The sequence below is a fragment of the Lepidochelys olivacea genome, assembly GCF_965140295.1.
Source record: "Lepidochelys olivacea isolate rLepOli2 genome assembly, chromosome: 2".
NCBI lineage: Eukaryota > Metazoa > Chordata > Testudines > Cheloniidae > Lepidochelys > Lepidochelys olivacea.
Genome location: NC_140412.1, coordinates 269,234,891 through 269,254,983, shown reverse-complemented (window position 1 = coordinate 269,254,983; position 20,093 = coordinate 269,234,891). Strand labels below are relative to the sequence as shown.

General features: G+C 46.3%; 1 protein-coding gene across 2 annotated transcripts in view; it reads left to right on the top strand.

The window, feature by feature from the left end:
* The window catches only part of LOC311515297 (GTPase IMAP family member 8-like), a 42,893-nt gene extending 23,045 nt beyond the window's left edge, over positions 1-19,848 (top strand). The window contains exons 3-4 of one of the 2 annotated variants that reach the window (XM_084618272.1): positions 9,463-10,110; positions 17,528-19,848. In XM_084618272.1, coding sequence (XP_084474398.1) covers positions 9,463-10,110; positions 17,528-18,399 — 1,520 coding nt within the window. In that variant the 3' untranslated portion in view covers positions 18,400-19,848. Of the gene's footprint in view, positions 1-9,462; positions 10,264-17,527 lie in introns of both variants that reach the window. The other variant, XM_084618271.1, reaches the window with a different exon arrangement.
* The last annotated feature ends 245 nt before the right edge of the window (positions 19,849-20,093 follow it).

The following is a 20,093-nucleotide window of genomic DNA, read 5'->3' as shown; positions in this document are numbered from 1 at the left end:
TGACTCATTGCACAAGCCAAAAGCCATCACTTTAAATTGCCCTGCTGTGAAATCAGCCTCTTCCCTGTCCTTTGGATCCACTTCCACTTGTCAATACCCACTTGTAGTGTGGAAAACTACATTGAACCTGCCACAGCATCTGGGGTAGCATCTATTCATGGTAATGGATAAGAATCCTTTAAAGTGGTTTCACTGTATTTGCAATAGTCCACACAGAATCTGGTGCTGCCGTCCTTTGTCATAAGCAGAAGTATGGATGAGACCCAAAGACTGTTTGAAAGCTAAACAATGCCTTCCTCATACATTCCGATGGCCGGTAGTACCTCTTCTCTTTTTGTTACTAGTGACAGCTCGAGGTTGCTGTTTAATAGGTCAGTTTCCCCCAGTATTAATCTTGTACTGGACCAGAAGAGTACAACTAATATCTTTGTTGGATGGGAGAAGAACTCCTGATTCCTAACCAGAAGGTCTCTTACCCTGTTGCGCTGTCCCCCGTTTGAGTGTGGAGCACTGCACTGAAGAAGTCCAATAGAACTCTAGCCGCTCACCTTCACCCCTTCACCACTGTTGTTTTCTTCTATACCAATATTTACCAGATCCACTGGTTTACATTTCACAGCCCCAGTTCTCTTTTTTACTCTTCGCTGCTTGTCAGAAACATTCAGCAAATGAACAGAGATCATAGAATCATAGAATCGTAGAATATCAGGGTTGGAAGGGACCTCAGGAGGTCATCTAGTCCAACCCCCTGCTCAAAAGCAGGACCTATACCCAATTAAATCATCCCAGCCAGGGCTTTGTCAAGCCTGACCTTAAAAACTTCTAAGGAAGGAGATTCCACCACCTCCCTAGGCAACGCATTCCAGTGTTTCACCACCCTCCTAGTGAAAAAGTTTTTCCTAATATCCAACCTAAACCTCCCCCCCCCTGCAACTTGAGACCATTACTCCTTGTCCTGTCCTCTTCCACCACTGAGAATAGTCTAGAACCATCCTCCCTGGAACTACCTCTCAGGTAGTTGAAAGCAGCTATCAAATCTCCCCTCATTCTTCTCTTCTGCAGACTAAACAATCCCAGTTCCCTCAGCCTCTCCTCATAAGTCATGTGTTCCAGACCCCTAATCATTTTTGTTGCCCTTCGCTGGACTCTCTCCAATTTATCCACATCCTTCTTGTAGTGTGGGGCCCAACACTGGACACAGTACTCCAGATGAGGCCTCACCAATGTTGAATAGAGGGGAACGATCACGTCCCTCGATCTGCTGGCAATGCCCCTACTTATACATCCCAAAATGCCATTGGCCTTCTTGGCAACAAGGGCACACTGCTGGCTCATATCCAGCTTCTCGTCCACTGTCACCCCTAGGTCCTTTTCTGCAGATCCGTTCTTGTTTCAGATCCACAAGAGCTTTAGCAGCTAAGATTCCTGTAAAAGCGGCAGAGAGTCCTGTGGCACCTTATAGACTAACAGATGTATTGGAGCAGGAGCTTTCGTGGGTGAATACCCACTTCGTCAGATGCATATAGTGGAAATGATTCCTGTGAGACCCTGGGTCTGAAAACAGGTTCCAACCACTCCCCGTCTTTCTCTTTCTGGAAAACGAACATAGCATGTAGCTGTTATAATGGTTTCTGCCCCCGAGGGCAGGACAATTTGTTCACTGCAAACCAGTTGCCTAAACACCATTTGTCATACCTGGGCCATGTCGTAAAAGAGAATTTACGGACTGTATTTGTAAGACACCTTTGCTGGCACTGATTACACAGTTATTAGCCATAACAAATCTAAATCAATTAATAGCTCATTTACTATTTCAGCCGCCCAGACGTCTTGCTTGAATTCCAGAACTCCAATCTTCAAACCCAGTTTTTGGACTGGTGCCCTTACCCCAGTCACTGTCTCCATTTGACACCAATTAAGTGTCTCCATTTTTGGAGCCCCTATTCCCCAGCTCTTTTAGTGTGTCAGGTCTAATAACTTACGTTTTGAGCCTGTGTCAATTATCCCCATACACATCACGGTTTCTATTATACACAATAGCCAAACCCCCATAGTTTTTTAACTGCCCAGATTTAAACAAAACCTGTGGGGCTGATCCTTTAGTTTGGTGTCCCAAACTAAAGTTAGTTAGTTTTGTTTGTCATTTCCCAAACTTGGAGAAAGGGTTTCACTAGACCCTTGCACCAGTCTGTCTTGGCCTGTCTTAAAAAGGAGAACTGTTATAAGTTTGTGGCCTATTTATTTATAGTACCAGTATTTAACTGAATTGTTTCCTTTAATTTTTGCATTATTGCCAATTTCCCTTCTCTTAGAAACCAAATTTATCATTTGTTCTAATTGTTCAATAAAGTTGTGAACCAGATAGAAATCCCCTCTTGCATCTTACGTATTAGACACAGAGCTGTGCTCACAGGGCTCATGGCGATCCGCTTCCATCTTCCTTTTATGATGCACGGCCACATGGAAAGATTCAAGTTCTATGGCAAACTCCGCAACCTCGCAAGTGTCTTTGCCCCCTTTTGCTGATTGTAATCTGCAAGTCCAAGTCCAGCTGAGCATCTAGAAATTGGTCCCTCGGCAGCTTATCCAGGAAGGCCTTATTGGTAACTGGGTATGTCAGGAGCACAAGCCTCTGCAAGTCCTCTGCCAGTTCAGTTGGGTTTTGCTTTCCCTCTCCTTCCAGCTCTTAGCTGTGCCTTGGCCAGCTCAGATACGTTGCTAGCTCCAAATCGCATCTCAAGGCTGGTAGCAGGTCTGGATAACTCAGTCTCTCTTCTAGGGGTAGGTTCAGCAGCACCATCAGAGCTGGGCTTCCTAAGCTGCCTGCTTGTAACCCCCCCCGTTTCTGTCCCAGCTCCCAGCCATTGCTTTGAGCTGCAATGTTGAGCTGAGCCAAATAAGCCTCCCAGGGAGCATCATTTGAGCTGGGACAGCCCAACCTCTCCCCTTTGGGCCTCTGTGGATTCCAAACAGGGCAGAAATCTGTTGTAAATGTCCAGTCTTTCCCAAGTCCTCTGGCTGGCTCAGTTCTGCATCCAGGAAGGCTGCCTTCCACTGTGGTCTGTGACCCTTTTGATTTCCTTCTGCAGCTGAATTTTTAGTTTCATAAGTCCTTGTTGCAGCATGTCTTCTTTGGAAAGTTCCAAACTGGCCAAAGTCTGTTTAGTCTCTATTTAATAGAAAAACTTCTTGTTTGTGTCAGTCACATTGTTGGTCACCTCATCATCTTTCCTGAAAGATGGGGACAAATTGGAGAAAACCCAAAGGAGAGAAACAAAAAAGATTGAAGGTCTAGAAAACATGACTTACAAGAAAAGATTGAAAACATTGGGTTTGTTTAGTCTGGAGAAGAGAAGATAGAGTGGGGACATGATAACAGTTTTTAATTTTATAAAAGGTTGTTACAAGGAGAAGGGTGAAAAATTGTGCTCCATAACCTCTGAGGATAGGACAAGAAGCAATGGGCTTAAATTGCAGCAAGGGAGATTTGGACATTCAGAAAAACTTCCTAACTGTCAGGGTCATTAAGCACCAGAATAAATTGCCTAGGGAGGTTGTGGAATCTCCATCATTGGAGATTTTTAATAACAGGTTAGATAAACATCTGTCACGAATGGTCTAGTTATTACTTAGACCTGGCCTGAGTGCAGGAAACTGGACTAGATGACTTATTGGGGCCCCTTCCAAAGCTATACGTTTATAATTTTATGAGCAATCCATTTCACCATTCCAGCCTGGGGATGTTGCAGGTGGGTTTCACAATCTGTCCACTTTGTAGTTGCTATTGCAACAGGGATCTCACCTCTGCCTGCAAGTCACCTCCGAGCCCTTTTGGGAAAACCTGCAGACGCTGCATTAATACCTTCTGTGAAGCCTCCAGCTCACGTTTCAGGTCGGGGTTTAAAACCCACTGGCCACTTTTGATTACTGCAATCACTTCCATCTTGATTCAACGGGAATATCAGCTCACAATCCCTCTCCTTGGAAATTGGATCCCACTGCTAACTCCAGCATTGCCCCTTTTTGACCCCGGCAGCTTGTCAAATTTCAGAGCCCTGGGGATGTTCCAGTTGGAAGTAGAAATTGATGGAGTGTAGCATTCTCTTTCATACAGTCTGGCTTATTTACAAGGAGTGTACAAAGTCCTGAATGCAGGAGGAACCACGAACAAAAGGAGCAGTTTCTTAGCTTATAGCCCAAAGTCTCTTTAACCAACATACCCACAACTTCTCCCTCTAACTGTTCCCAGGGTTACACTGTGCTCACACATTACTGCTTGGCTTTCAGACCTCTCTCTCTCTCTGTCTGTTCCCAGTTTCTGTGTGCACTCTCTCACACACCACACACACACACACCTGGTCACAAAAGCCAGTGGAACCCCCCGCCACATGGTGCTAGTTTCTGAGCAGATTCTATGAGGCCTTGTCATAAGTGTGGCCCCTTAGGTATTTCTTACAACAATCTTAAGAGCACAGTTTAACTCAAACCACAGCAAAGTTTAACCCAGCTCACAACAATAAACTCTGTTGTGTTAACTATTGCTGATGCATAAACTTTATGTGCAGCTGTGCATGACAGAGGAAGGTAACTAATCTGAAGAACTGTCCCAGATTGAGGTGTCATCAGAGGAGGTTTTGGAACAAATCGATAAATTAAACAGTAGTAAGTCACCACGACCAGATTCACCCAAGAGTTCTGAAGGAACTCAAATGTGAAATTGCTGAACTATTAACTGTAGTCTGTAACCTATCATTTAAATCAGATTCTGTACCAGAAGATTGGAGGATAGCTAATGTGATGCCAATTTTTTTAGAAGGCTCCAGAGGCAATCCTGGCAATTACAGGCTGGTAAGACTTTCTTCAGTACCAGGCAAATTGGTAGAAACTATAGTAAAGAACAGAATTATCACACATAGATGAACACGATTCGTTGGGGAAGAGTCAACATGTTTTTTGTAAAGGGAAATCCTGACTCCCCAATCTACTAAAATATTTTGAGGGGGTCAAAAAGCATATGGACAAAGGAGATCCAGTGGATATAGTGTACTTAGATTTTCAGAAAGCCTTGGACAAAGTCCCTCACCAAAGGCTCTTAAGCAAAGTAAGCAGTCATGGGATAAGAGGGAAGGTCCTCTCATGGATCAGTAACTGGTTAAAAGATAGGAAACAAAGGGTAGGAATAAATGGTCAGTTTTCAGAATGGAAAGAGGTAAATAGTGGTGTTCCCCAGGGGTCTCTACTGGGACCAGTAGTGTTCAACATATTCATAAATGTTCTGGAAAAGGGGGTTGTCAAGGTTCCTTCCCCACTCTGAACTCTAGGGTACAGATGGGGGACCTGCATGAAAAACCTCCTAAGCTTACTTTCACCAGCTTAGGTTAAAACTTCCCCAAGGTACAAACTGTTTTACCCTTTGCCCTTGGACTTCCACTGCCACCACCAAACGTTTATCTGGGTTACTGGGAAAGCGTTGTTTGGAAACATCTTTCTCCCCAAAATCCTCCCAACCCTTGCACCCCACTTCCTGGGGAAGGTTTGGTAAAAATCCTCACCAATTTGCATAGGCAACCACAGACCCAAACCCTTGGATCTCAGGACAATGAAAAAACATTCAGTTCTTGAAAAGAAGAATTTTAATAGAAGAAACAGTAAAAAAGAATCACCTCTGTAAAATCAGGATGGTAAATACCTTACAGGGTAATTAGATTCAAAACATAGAGAATCCCTCTAGGCAAAACCTTAAGTTACAAAAAGACACACAGACAGGAATATTCATTCTATTCAGCAGAGAATATTTTCTCAGCCATTTAAAGAAATCATAACCTAACGCATATCTAGCTAGATTACTTACTAAATTCTAAGACTCCATTCCTGTTCTGTCCCTGGCAAAAGCCTCACCCAGACAGACACAGAGCCTTTGATGTTCTCCCTCTTCCCAGCTTTTGAAAGTATCTTGTCTCCTCATTGGTCGATTTGGTCAGGTGCCAGCGAGGTTATCCTAGCTTCTTAACCCTTTACAGATGAAAGGATTTTTCCTCTGGCCAGGAGGGATTTTAAAGGTGTGTACCCTTCCCTTTATATTTATGACAGGGGTAAACAGTGATGTGGCAAAATTTGCAGATGATACAAAAGTACTCAAGACAGTTAAGTCCAAAGCAGACTGGAAAGAGCTACAAAGAGATCTCACAAAACCGGGTGCTGGGCAACAAAATGGCAAATGAAATTCAATGTTGATAAATGCAAAGTACTGCACATTGGAAAATATAATCCCAACTATACATATAAAATGATTGGGTCTAAATTAGCTGTTAACACTCAAGAAAGAGATCTTACAGTCATTGTGGATAGTTCTCGGAAACATCCACTCAATGTGCAGCAGCAGTCAAAAAAGCGAACAGAATGCTGGGAATAATTAATAAAGGGATAGATAATAGGACAGAAAATATCATGTTGCCTCTATATCAATCCATGATATGCCCACATCTTGAATACTGTGTGCAAATCTGGTCACCCTATCTTTAAAATGACATACTGGAATTAGAAAAGATTCAGAAAAGGGCAACAAAAATGATTAGGGGTATGGAACAGCTTCCATATGAGGAGACATTAATAAGACTGGGACTTTTCAGCTTGGAAAAGAGATGACTAAGGGGGGATATGATAGAGGTCTATACAATCATGACTGGTATGGAGAAAGTAAATAAGGAAGTGCTATTTATTCCTTCTCATAAACACAAGAACTAGGGGCCACTAAATGAAATTAATAGGTAGCAGGTTTAAAACAAACAAAAGGAGATATTTTTTCACACAACACACAGTCAACCTTTGGAACTCCTTGCTAGAGGATGTTGTGAAGGCCAAGACTATAACAGGGTTCAAAAAAGAACTAGATAAGTTCATGGTGGATAGGTCCATCAATGGCTATTAGCCAGGATGGGCAGGGATGGTGTCCCTAGCCTCTGTTTGCCAGAAGCTGGGAATGGGTGACAGGGGATGGATCACTTGATGATGACCTGTTCTGTTCATTCCCTCTGGGGCACCTGGCACCGGCCACTGTCGGAAGACAGGACACTGGGCTAGATTGACCCTTGGTCTGACCCAGTGTGGCCGTTCTTATGTTCTTAAGGTTCATGTGCAGCTGCTGACATAGAACCTCTTCTCCTTGGCATCTGCACCTCTAGCTTTCTCCTGAAAGGTCTGCGCACCGCTCCACTCCCACGTAAGCCTTTAAAAACCTGGGAGATTCATACACAAAAACATTTCAGTGAAGCAGTCAGTTTCCTACACGCAATATGACTGACAAACCCACAAAAGCAAAAAAATGAAAAGTTAAACCACCTGCCAGTACGTAATCTCTACCCCTCCAACCGCAGGTACACACTTTACCATGACTCCAGCTCACATGTGTTAGGGGGCTTATTCCTTCACGCGCTTCCTTCCCTGGTCCTTCTCGCATGAACAGAGAGCAACAATACCCGAAGTCCGAAGGTGCAAACAATTCGATGTTTATTGGGGTGAACTTCCAGCAAGCATGATTCCAGTTTCCTTCCTTAGTATCCCCCTTCCCAGCTCTGACACCACAGAGCCTTACACCTGTGTCCCTGTTCCCATTCCTGCCCTTAGCAAAACATTATTCCAATTTCCTTACCCCCATTCCCTGTTCCCATTTCCCCCTTTAGCAAAACATGATTCCAATTTTCCCATCCCCATTCCCTGTTCCCATTTCCCCCATTCCCTGTTCCCATTTCCCCCACTCACTCACTTCCTGATTGACTGCAGACTATATAGTAAAACTTGAGTTCTGCTTAGCTATACCTTAACCAATCATTTTCTTGAAATTTAACTAACCAATCCTAACATATTGTAACATGATTATGTAACTAATTCTATCCTACCACCTTAATTAGTTTACACCCAGCAAAATTAATTATACAGCAGACAGGAACAATCACAGAACCAGACAGAGATGATACAGACAAACAATAGCAAAGTGGGAACTATAATGACAAAACAATACAGAAGGGAGGATTTCACATCCCAGCTATTGATAAGTGAGTTCTTGCCAGACAGGATGCTATCAAACTAAGTTTCCTTTTACATTTTCTAGGCACTTCCCTTTCTCTGGAGGCGATAGGCACTATCAGGACAGGATTGTATCCTAAGAGCCCAATAGCGCCTTCTTTCAATGTGACTAGTTTGGGATGTGAGGAGGTGACCGGTCGCTTCCCAGCTTATGGCTGCCTCTGCTGCTTAGCCAAAGGCCTTAGCCTAAGAACAGGGCCTCAGACTGTCACAGTAAGAGAAGGCCCTTACACCGGCAGACAGTGATTTTGATTCTTTCTTTTATATCTCTATCACTAGCCAAGTGATAAAAATACACCTAAATTCTTAGAGTCTAGGCCTTTACAGACAGGCCTGAATATCTAGATCCTAACAACATGTATCAACCTTAACACTACCCCACAGGCTGCCAGTCTTCCATCATCCCTTCTACCAAAGTATTCCCTCCCAACACGAGACACTGTTAAACAAAACACCCACTGCTATACCAAGAGTAATGGGCCAGTGCTCTTAGGTGATAAGAAAAATTTTCTTGCAGCTTGACTCAGGAACTTCAGTTCTCGCCTGCCACCCAGCTTCCTGTTTCAGTTCTTGGGCTTCCTACGTGGCTCTGCTTATGCACGTCAGTCTTGAACTGCAGTATCCCCTGTTGCCCCAGCCATCGGTTTATCCCGAACAGCTGGCTAGATACTGTATATTTTTGTACTCTTGCCAAGCAGTAGCAGAATTCATGGCCGTGCATGCTGGTTTCGTGTTTGGAATTGAATACAATCCCAGGAATCTTTCACTTCCTACAATGGGCATGGAATCACGTGACATGCAAATGTGTCTCGAAGATCCATTCATGAACCTCAGTCTGAACTCTCAGTAACCCGTCCTGTTTCAATCCTGAGGCTCCATACTTCCCTCCTTACCCCCAATTCACCCTGCTCCAGTCCTCATGACAAATCAGCCCCAACTTGCTGAATCCTGCGCTTCTCCAGCCTTGGACCCACAGCTGTGCCAATAAACTCCCGAACTCGTCTGCTGCTTCTGTCTGGGACCGAACACAGCTCCATTAACAGGTCTCTGTCCTGAACTGCAGCACTCCCCCGTCCTCCAGTCCTAGGTCTGCCCTAACCCGGTGGTGCAAAGTGCTGTGCTGTGCGATGTTTTTCTGTGTATAAAGGTTCACTAGGATGAGACGTAAGCTCACTTCACTTTCAGCAGGACTCATTTGGATCCAAGACCTCTAGGATTTACTGACTTGATCAGTAGCCCCCTTGGCAGCCCATTTACCCTTCCATAGAAAGTTAAAGCATTAAGCCAAGTGTGAGCACAGGGCCACAAATCTTAGTTCTCTGCCACCTCTTTGGTACCTGCGCAGTGATGTTCTGAATCTGTCACACTTGTTCCCAACAGGGCCGGGGAGCGGCAGCCGATCCACTGGGGAATCCGAACTGAGGATCATCCTCGTCGGTAAGAGTGGAGGAGGGAAAAGTGCAACAGGAAACACCATCCTTGGGGAGGAGAAGTTTCAGTCCGTACTGGAGGCAACGCCCGTTACTCAGACATGTTGTAAAGACAGCAGGACCTGGAAAGGAAGGCAGGTTGTGGTTATCGACACGCCTGCTATTTTTGACACCAAGCACTCTGATGAACATACCACCCATAAGATCTGTCACTGTGTCGCACTCTCCTCCCCAGGCCCCCACGCTCTGGTGCTGGTGACCCAGCTGGGCCGTTTCACGGAGGAAGACCAGCACGCCGTGAGGAGAGTAAAAGAGATTTTTGGCCCCGAGGCCATGAAGTACACAATCGTCTTATTCACCCGACGAGAAGACTTACGGAGTGGAACCCTGGAGGAGTATATCTCCCACTCGGATAACAAACAGCTTCAGGAGCTGATCGAACAATGTCAGGGCCGATACTGTGCTTTCAACAATAAAGCTACATGGGATGAACGGGCTGCCCAGGCTGATGAGCTGATGACTAAGATTGATCATATGGTGGAGGAGGAGCATAAAGACTATCTGATGTGTAAAGCACCTGAGACGTTTCGAAAAGAAGGTGAGACAGATAAAAGTAAAAATAAGATGGGCGAAGTGGAAGATGATACGAAAGCGGATATACAGGAAGGAAATCAAGGGGGAGAGGACTCATCCATGGAAAAAGAGAAATCCCATAGGAAAAAACTAAAACTGCAGACAGAATTAAACAATAGTAAGTTTCATTGTATGTTAGGTTCCTTAGGGCTTGTTTATACTACCCCGTGGGGTCGATCTAAGATACATAACTCCAGCTACGTGAATAGGATAGCTGAAGTCGACGTACTTAGATCTACTTACCATGAAGAAAAGGAGTACTTGTGGCACCTTAGAGACTAACCAATTTATTTGAGCATGAGCTTTCGTGAGCTACAGCTCACTTCATCGGATGCATCGTGAGCTGTAGCTCACGAAAGCTCATGCTCAAATAAATTGGTTAGTCTCTAAGGTGCCACAAGTACTCCTTTTCTTTTTGCGAATACAGACTAACACGGCTGTTACTCTGAAACCTACTTACCATGGTGTCTTCACTGCAGTAAGTCAACAGCTGACGCTCTCCCATCGACTCCACTTGCGCTTCTCGTTCTGCTGGAGTACCGGAGTCGACGGACAAGCGCTCAGCGGTCGATTTATCGCGTCTAGTATAGGCGCGATAAATTGACCCCCGCTGGATCGATCGCTGCCTGCCGATCCGGCAGATAGTGTAGACAAGACCACTGTTCAAGGTGCTCAGCGCTGTCCCAGTGATGATCGGGATTGAGTTACATCCATTTTGTAGTTCTCCTGTGTGTTTTCACCAGATTTCATAGCATCAATGAAATTAGAGGTGGATGGAAGAGACCTATTAATTCACATTGAATGTCTATATTGGAAAATGTTGGAGGATTGTTCCCTACTCTGCAGTCTCCATTTTTTTTTTCAAATTAGTTTTACGCAAGTTTTTGATGGGGCTTTTATCACTTATGAGATGGTTCCATCTGTTAGGAAGGTTTCCTGTTACCTTACATTTTCTTTTGACTCAGTATTAAACCATTATTCTTACTTATAAATCCTTGAGCCACCCAACAAGTCCATCCTTCCAAAATGCCAATCAGTTTTATTGCTGTTCTCTAATGCATCCGATGAAGTGAGCTGTAGCTCACAAAAGCTTATGCTCAAATAAATTTGTTAGTCTCTAAGGTGCCACAAGTACTCCTTTTCTTTCTAGAACCCCTGTAACTTACCCTGCCTGGTGATGAAGTGTTGAGATTTGAATGCAATATTCCAATTGTAATCAAGCCTAGGGGCTCTCTCACCTCTCTGCTCTTGGACATTTTGCCTCTGCAGCCCAAAGCCATATTGGCTTTTTCTGCTGACATGTCACATTGCAAACTTACTTCTAAATTGTTTCCCTAACACCCCCACAGACTCTAAAAAGTCATGAAAGGAATTTTGCTGCTCTGTCACCCGACAGACTCATAAGCGTTTGTTTTCCTGTAGCACCTGGAGACTAAGGGTAACATTTTCAAACTTGCTTAAGTCTTAAATCCTGCATCTGAGCCACTCGGAGACCCGCACCTCTCTCAGGCTATGTCTACACTAGAAATGTGACAATGGCACAGCTGTAGCAGTTCAGTGTAGGCACTTCCTACACTGACAGGAGGGGTTCTTCCATCCCGGTGGTAAATCCACCTCTCCGAGAGGTGGTAGATGGTCAATGGAAGAATTCTTCTATTGACTTAGCGCTGTCTACACTGGGGATTAGGTCAGCTTAACTACTTCTCTCCAGGGTGTGAATTTTTCATGCCCCTGAGCGATATAGCTGGGTCGACCTAACTTTCTCGTGTAGACCAGCCCTTAGTGGAAAACATTTTATAAGGGTCAGTAAATGAAATTAGCAATTGCTCTTTACCAACATCACATACAGTGAAACCTTTACAAGAGATCAACTTATCAGGCAAGCAGGTCTTGAAATTACCTCCAAAGTATTCCCAAATGTACTGAATCCAGTTCAATTCCACCAATACTAAACGACTATTTCCATTAAGCAACCAGTTTGTCACACTCTTGAGAGGCTTTTAATTGAAGTGTCCCTCACTTTGATGTCACTTAATTGTAGACATGCCTGTGAGATTGCTTTCACGGACTGCAGAGGTAAATTCACTTCTATTTGGTGGGGAGGAGACAAGGATCAGCACCAATGAAATATAAAGATGAGATGCTGGAGAAAGAACTATTAGACTGGATGGTCATACCATTTCCCTGACTCTGGACTCCATTACGTGCAACTCACTGTTTAAGGATTGTGATATGTCCTCCTAAACTCATGTAGCTCTTTCATGACCTCCCACCACTTGTCTCCAATATTGCAGCAATCATCGTTCATGATCCACTGATTACTCCCCTCATTAAGTCTGCCATCATCCTTCTCAAAAACCCCGCCTGAGGTCTCCTCTTTCACCGGCCGCTGCCCACTTTCCACCTTTATTAGCAACATCTCATAAGAGTTTAACTCTTCTCACCTACCTAGCAAGCTCTGACCACTCTCAGGGCTTGTCTACATTAGCAGCTGGATCGACGGGCAGTGATCGATCCAGCGGGGGTTGATTTATCGTGTCTAGTCTAGATGCGATAAATCGACCACCGGGCACTCTCCCATCCATTCCGATACTCCACCAGGGCAACAGGTGCAGGCAGAGTCGGCAAGAGAGTGTCAGCTGTCAACTTACTGCAGTGAAGACACGAAGTAGAACTAAGTACGTCGACTTCACCTACGTTATTCACGTAGCTGAAGTTGCGTAACTTAGATCGATTCCCTGCCCCCCGCCAGTGTAGATCAGGCCTTAGTCTGTCTTTTCTCCCTCTCTAGGCACCCATTCAGCGAAGTCCTTAAGCACACACTTAAAGTTAAGTTCTTTCCTGAACTGAGGCCCTTGTACTGGAATTGTTTTAGAGCACACGTGGCCAGTTGTCATACCCAGGCTCACCCTCCTTGCTTGTCCCTTCCTTCCCCCATTTCACCTTCTAGCCTAACTATAAAAATGAAAAAACTAGGACTCTGAAGCGATTAAAAAATTAATCATGATTAAGCGTGTTGTAATAATAGAATACATTTATTTAAATATTTTTGGATGTTTTCCACATTTTTCAAATATATTGATTTCAGTTACAGCACAGAATGCAAAGTGTACAGTGCTCACTTTATATTTATTTTTATTACAAATATTTGCACTGTAAAAAAGAAACAAAAGAAATAATATTTCAATTTAACTCATACAAGCACTGCCGTGTAATCTCTTTATCATGAAAGTTGAACTCACGAATGTGGAATTATGCCCTCAAAAATACAACAGTGTAAAACTTTAGAGTCTAGACATCTACTCAGTTCTTTTTGTTGTTCAGCCAATGGCTCAGACAAACAAGTGTGTTGACATTTGCGGGAGAGAATGCTGCCTGCTTCTTGTTTCCAGGGTCACCTGAAAGTGAGAACAGGTGTTTGCATGGCACTGTTGTGGCCGGCATCACAAGATATTTATGTGCCAGATGTGCTAAAGATTAATATATCCCTTCATGCTTCAACCACCATTATAGAGGACATGTGTCCATGCTGATGATGGGTTCTGCTCGATAACAATCCAAAGCAGCGTGGACTGACACACGTTCATTTTCATCATCAGAGTCAGATGCTGCCAGCTGAAGGTTGATTTTCTTTATTGGTGGTTCGGGTTCTTGTAGTTTCCACATCGGAGTGTTGCTCTTTTAAGGCTTACGAAAGCTCGCTCCACACCTCGTCCCTCTCGGATTTGGGAAGGCACTTCAGATTCTTAATCCTTGGGTCGAGTGCTGTAGTTATTTATAGAAATCTCACATTGGTACCTTCTTTGTGTGTTGTCAAATCTGCAGTGAAAGTGTTCTTAAAATGAGCAACATGTGCTGGGTCATCACCTGAGACAGCTAGAACATGAAATATATGGCAGAACGCAGGTAAACACAGAGCAGGAGACATACAATTCTCCCCTGCGGAGTTCAGTCATAAATTTAATTATTGCATTATTTTTTTAATGAGCATCCTCAGCATGGAAGCATGTCCTCTGGAATGGTGGCTGAAGCATGAAGAGGCATACACATTTTTAGCATTCTGGCACGTAAATACCTTGCAATGCCAGTTACAAAAGTGCCATGCGAACGCCTGTTCTCACTTTCAGGTGACATTGTAAATAAGAAGTGGGCAGCATTATCTCCCATGAATGTAAACAAACTTGTTTGTCTGAGCGTTCGCCTGAACAAGAAGTAGGATTAAGAGGACTTGTAGGTGCTAACGTTTTACATTGGTTTGTTTTTGAGTGCAGTTATGTCACAATTCTACATTTGTATGTTGCTCTTTCACAATTAAGAGATTGCACTGCAGGACTTGTATGAGGGGAATTTCTTTTGTTTATAATTCTTTTGTTATGCAGTTTCCCCGCTCTTGGTTTAATGCTTGTCTCCCTCTTCACGCCGTGCCATGGCTCTGCTGCTACAGCCGTGCCCAGGCCGAGGGTGGTAATGGCAGGGGCCAGCCACACAAGGGCTGGGTGCTGGGCTGGTGGGGTCCTGCCATTGCTCCTCTTTGTGCAGGCTGGGGCCTCCCTCCACTCTGGATCACTGCGCCCAGCCTTCAGGCAGGTGGGGCCTGCCCAGGAGGACGCACCTCACTCCCTTCTGAGCAGAGCACCTACCACGACCACTCAGGGACAGATTTGCACCTTATGCACCTCCAGGGACAGCATTTTCAGTGCCCATCCCCTCCTACCACTGACCCTCGTGTTTTCCATAAAAAAATGAAACTTTTAACCCACTTTTAACTTGTAGGCAGCCCTAGAACGCCAGCGCCCCCAGGAATGTGCCTACTGTACCTAATTGGAAATCCGGCCCGATCACCACCCCGGCCCCGAGCCCCGACCCCGGTGCAGGGTCTCGCCACCACCCTCATAGAGCTGACGTGGGGTGGCAGCAGGTAACACATACACAGGACGTACTCCCACCCACGACACACAGAGATGATGTCAGCAGGGACCCCCAGCCAGGAACCCCTGCTCCAGGGGAGTGGGAGCGGCAGCCAGCGGTCTCTGTTTTATTCTGTGTGCAGAATGAGTGCTCCAGCTCAAATCTCAGACCGCCAGCCTCCCCTTCCCCTTCCTGCTCCTTACTGTGTCCCCAACTCCTTCCAGTGACCCCTGCAGTCACTGCGACCCTCTCCTCCCTCCCTCCTCGCTCACTCCAGCCCCATGTCCACTGCCACCTCCTCGCCCTCCCAACCTCTCATTCTCTCTCTGCCGCCCCCTCCTTGCTCTCAGGTATCAGCTTGAGCTCTGGGCTCCACACCCTCGAGAGGGGAGCTCCCCTCACAGGCCCCCACTTCCTCCTCCAGCTTCCCCCTCACCCCTGGCTACCTGCAGGAGCTCAGGCCACACCCCATCCCACCCCTTCCCGCGAGCAGTGGCAGCAGGGACTCAGTCTGCCCTGGCGATGGGACTGGGATCCGGCAGCTCCTCTCAGCCCTAGGTTCCTCCCGCACCCCCTATTCCCTCTACTCTCCATTCCTGTGAGCCCCCCGCTCACACCGGTTACCAGCCCCGCCCCCGGCCTCTCTGCTGGGGCCCCTCCCTCACATCCATCCAGAGGTGAAAGTAAGCCGGTACGCCCCGGTACGGTGTACCAGCAAGAGCCGGTGTGCCGTACCGGGACCGGCTTTCCCAGGAGGCAATTTAAAGTCCTGGGGTAGGGGTGGCGGGGCTGCGACGGGGATTTAAAGGGCCGAGATGGTAGCAACAGCTGGAGCCCTGGGGCCCTTTAAATCCCCGACGGAGCCCGGCTGCCGCTACCCCAGGGCTCGGACAACAGGGATTTAAAGGGCTCAGGGCTCCGGCAGCTGTTACCACAGTGGAGCCCCAGGCCCTTTAAAGCTCTGTCAGAGCCCAGAGCCCCAGGGTAGCGGTGGCAGCCAGGAGCCCCCAGGGCTCTGCTGCGGTGGCGGCAGCTGGAGCCGTGGGCCCTTTGAATCGCTCCCGAGCCCTGGGGCTCCCAGCCGCCTCTGCAGCTGGTAGCTCGGGGGTGATTTAAAGGGCCCCGGGCTCCCAGCCCCCACGACTGCAGCTGGAGCCCCAGGCCCTTTAAATCAAGATTTAAAAGGCCCGGGGATTTAAGGCCCCGCCTCTTCCGGTTGAAGCCACGCCCCTGCGCAGGACTCTGGCGTACCAGTAACTCCTCAAACTTACTTTCACCCCTGCATCCATCACCCTCCCCTCTGCCTTCTCCCTTCCCTGTCCTGCCCGGCCTCTGATAGCCAGGCAGCAGGTGCCCGGGGAGGGTGATGCTGAGGAGCAGCAGCTCAGCACCTTCCCCATTGGCACACGGAGCTACCAGCACCGAGCCTGGAGACAGCCTGTGCTGTGGTCAGTGACCTCCAACCCCACAGACAGACCCATGTGTCCCCCATTCTGTGCATGGGAGGAGGTCACTGATAGCGGCTGTCTCTGCTCCATGGCCGGGCCTGGTCCCTGGCTGGGAGGAGTCCAGCACATTGGGTGTAGGCAGCTGTGTCTTGGTGTAAGGACGTTGCTAGTTCCTTGATCTTACTGAGATACGGGATACTGCACCTGCTGGTAATTAGGAGGATCTGCTGGGTCCATAGACCAGGGGTTGGCAGCTGGCTGCCAAAGGTTGCCGACCCCTTCCATAGACATTGTTACTGAGAACTGGCTGGATCAGGTGTGCTGCAGGGTGGGCGCTGGGGTTACCTCCTCTTGGGGATGCTGCCAATCTCTCAAAAAGGTCCCGGCCTGCTGCTGGGGGTCTTTCACTCTCCACATTGGGCACAGAGTCAAGTGACGTGCACACGTATCCCAAAGATCTGCCCATGAACCTCAATCTGATTTCACAGCACCTCTCCCCTTTCAATCCTGGAGCTGCAGCCTTCCCTCCCTATCCGCCTCTATAGCCCCAGTTTACCCTGTTCCAGGCCTCATTTCAAATCAGCCCCACTTGCTGAATCCTGCGCTTCTCCAGCCTTGGCCCCACGGCTGTGCCAATAAACTCCCGTCCTCGTCTGCTGCTTCTGTCTGGGACCGAACACAGCTCCATTAACAGGCCTCAGTCCTGAATCCAGCACTCCCCAGTCCTCCAGTCCTAGGTCTGTCCTATCCCGATGGTGCAAAGTGCTGTGCGATGATTTTCCAGTGTATAAAGGGTCACTAGGATGAGACGTAAGCTCACTTCACTTTCAGCAGGACTCATTTGGATCCAAGACCTCTAGGATTTACTGACTTGATTGGTAGCCCCCTGGGCTGCCCATTTACCCTTCCATAGAAAGTTAAAGCATTAAGCCAAGTGTGAGCACCGGACCACAAATCTTAGTTCTCTGCCACCTCTTTGGTACCTGCGCAGTGATGTTCTGAATCTGTCACACTTGTTCCCAACAGGGCCGAGGAGCAGCAGCCGATCCACTGGGGAATCCGAACTGAGGATCATCCTCGTTGGTAAGAGTGGAGGAGGGAAAAGTGCAACAAGAAACACCATCCTTGGGGAGGAGAAGTTTGAATCCGTACTGGAGGCAACACCCGTTACTCAGACATGTTGTAAAGACAGCAGGACCTGGAATGGAAAGCAGGTTGTGGTTATCGACACGCCTGCTATTTTTGACACCAAGCACTCTGATGAACAAACCACCCCTGAGATCAGTCACTGTATGGAGCTCTCCTCCCCAGGCCCCCACGCTCTGGTGCTGGTGACCCAGCTGGGCCGTTTCACGGAGGAAGACCAGCACGCTGTGACGAGAGTAAAAGAGATTTTTGGCCCCAGGGCCATGAATTACACAATCGTCGTCTTCACCCGCAGAGAAGACTTACGGAGTGGAACCCTGGAGGAGTATATCTCCCACTCGGGTAACAAACAGCTTCAGGAGCTGATCGAACAGTGTCAGGGCCGATACTGTGCTTTCAACAATAAAGCTACATGGGATGAACGGGCTGCCCAAGCTGACGAGCTGATGACTAAGATTGCTCGTATGGTGGAGGAGGAGAAAAAAGACCAACCGTTCTACACTAATGAGGTGTACAAAAAGGCTGAGAAGCTTCAGAAGGCAAAAGACATGTTGTGTGAGAAAAGTGAAAGACCACATTGGTGTGAAAAAGGGAAGGCTGAGCTGAGAGAATTGATAGAAATACAGAAATCTTATGAGAAAAAACAAAAATCCAAGGTTGATACAAAAAACCCTAATTCCTGGGGTTTCCCTGTCTCATTGTCAGGTTTCCGAGTGCCAAAATGTCTGCGGTTCAGACATGATGGTAACTGAGCTACATCTATTTTCTGGTTCTCTTTGTAGAGGCTCAGGAATTAGAGATGGAGGGAAAAGAACTTTTAACTCTTCTTAAGTAAAATTTTCAAAGCGGCTCAGGGTGTGTCTTCACGGCATTTTGGAGTGCACGTCTCTCAGCCCAGGTTGATAAAAGCCCACCCAAACCCTCAGGCTTCGGTACCCGAGCTTCAGCTCGAGCTGAAACTTCCTAGAGCTGTCTCTAAAGCTGTTTTTAGAGCACTAGTGTGAGACCTGCTAGCCCAGGCTGGGATGCTTGCTCCAAAATGCTATGCAGACGTACTCCACGTGACTTCAGAGCCTATGTCCCCATTGTCTCCAGGTCTTGGGGGATTGAGACTTCAGAGGATTGTTTCTGACAGTATCTACTCCAATGTTTTGTTCCATTCGGTCTTAAACAAATCACTGATGGAAACCAGCTGTTTGTTGATGAAAGCCCCACTCTCTGTTAGGAAAAAGTCCTGTTACCCTAATTGTTCTTTTCTTCAGTTTCACCCAGTTATACCTACGTATAAATCTTTGGCCCATCCTAAGCAATTCATTTCTTCCAAATGCCCAATCCATTTTACTGCTCTTCTCCAGCACCCCTATAATTCACCTTTTCTGGTAGTGAAATGCCCAGATCTGAAAGCACCATTCCAGGAGTGATCACTCCAAGAGTTCTAGCCAGCCCTGTCACCTCCCTGCTCTGGGACAGGACGGCTCAAAGGCATGTTGGCTTTGTCTGCTAACACCTCACATGGCAAACTCCTGTCTAATGTGTGTGTTTCCCTCAATCTCGAAAAAGTCATTAAAGGAATTTCAGTGTTTCATAACTACGAATTCCTAAATCCTGCATCTCAACAGTTCATATGTCCTCACCCTATACTAGTGCAGAACGTTTATACAGAGATCAGTAAGTCAAACCATTCATTTCTTTACTGTTCTTTACTGATATTACTTACTGAGAAATCTGTACCAGAGACACCTTATTGTGAAAACATGTCTTAGGACACTGCTGTAGTATAAACTTCTCAAAATTAAACAAATGTTGTTTAGAGATACATCAGAATTATTTTATATTCCTGTTTTGATTTATGATGAAAATGAAATTGAGCGGGTAATCTATGGCTCTGATGCATGAAATATTAGACAGTTGTAGTGAAAAATATATGAAGTAAACAAATTAATGGTAATTTTTACATCCAGGTAGAGTGAGACTTTTTCTAAGTTACTGATACATTAGTTGCCAAAGCTTGGAGAAGACTGCGGGAGGTACATGCCTTTTAAAGTGAGAGAGCCGAACGAGCCTTCTCTTTGTTCTTCTGAAGTATTAGAAAAGGAATCGTTTCCTGGTAACAAATATTAGAATTGTACATGCAAGATCGGGTCTGGATTCTGCTTTCTCAAACTCTAAATTGGTTTGTCTTTAAAAACTATGCTCACAGTTCGCACTTGTATTTCAATGAGTTACAATAAAATATTTTTGTCTCTATTTTACACGTGGTTACAAATATGGGATTTTTTTGTTTTGTTCTCTTAGGGTGAAAATCACCCTAGTGCAGAGAGTCAGCACCAGGCCAAGGCACCACTTTAAACCCAATTAAGTCCTTAAAATACGTCTTTACGTGGATTTAAATGATGGTGTTGTGTGTGCTGCCTCTGTACAGGGGTGAGATTCACCCCTAACATTT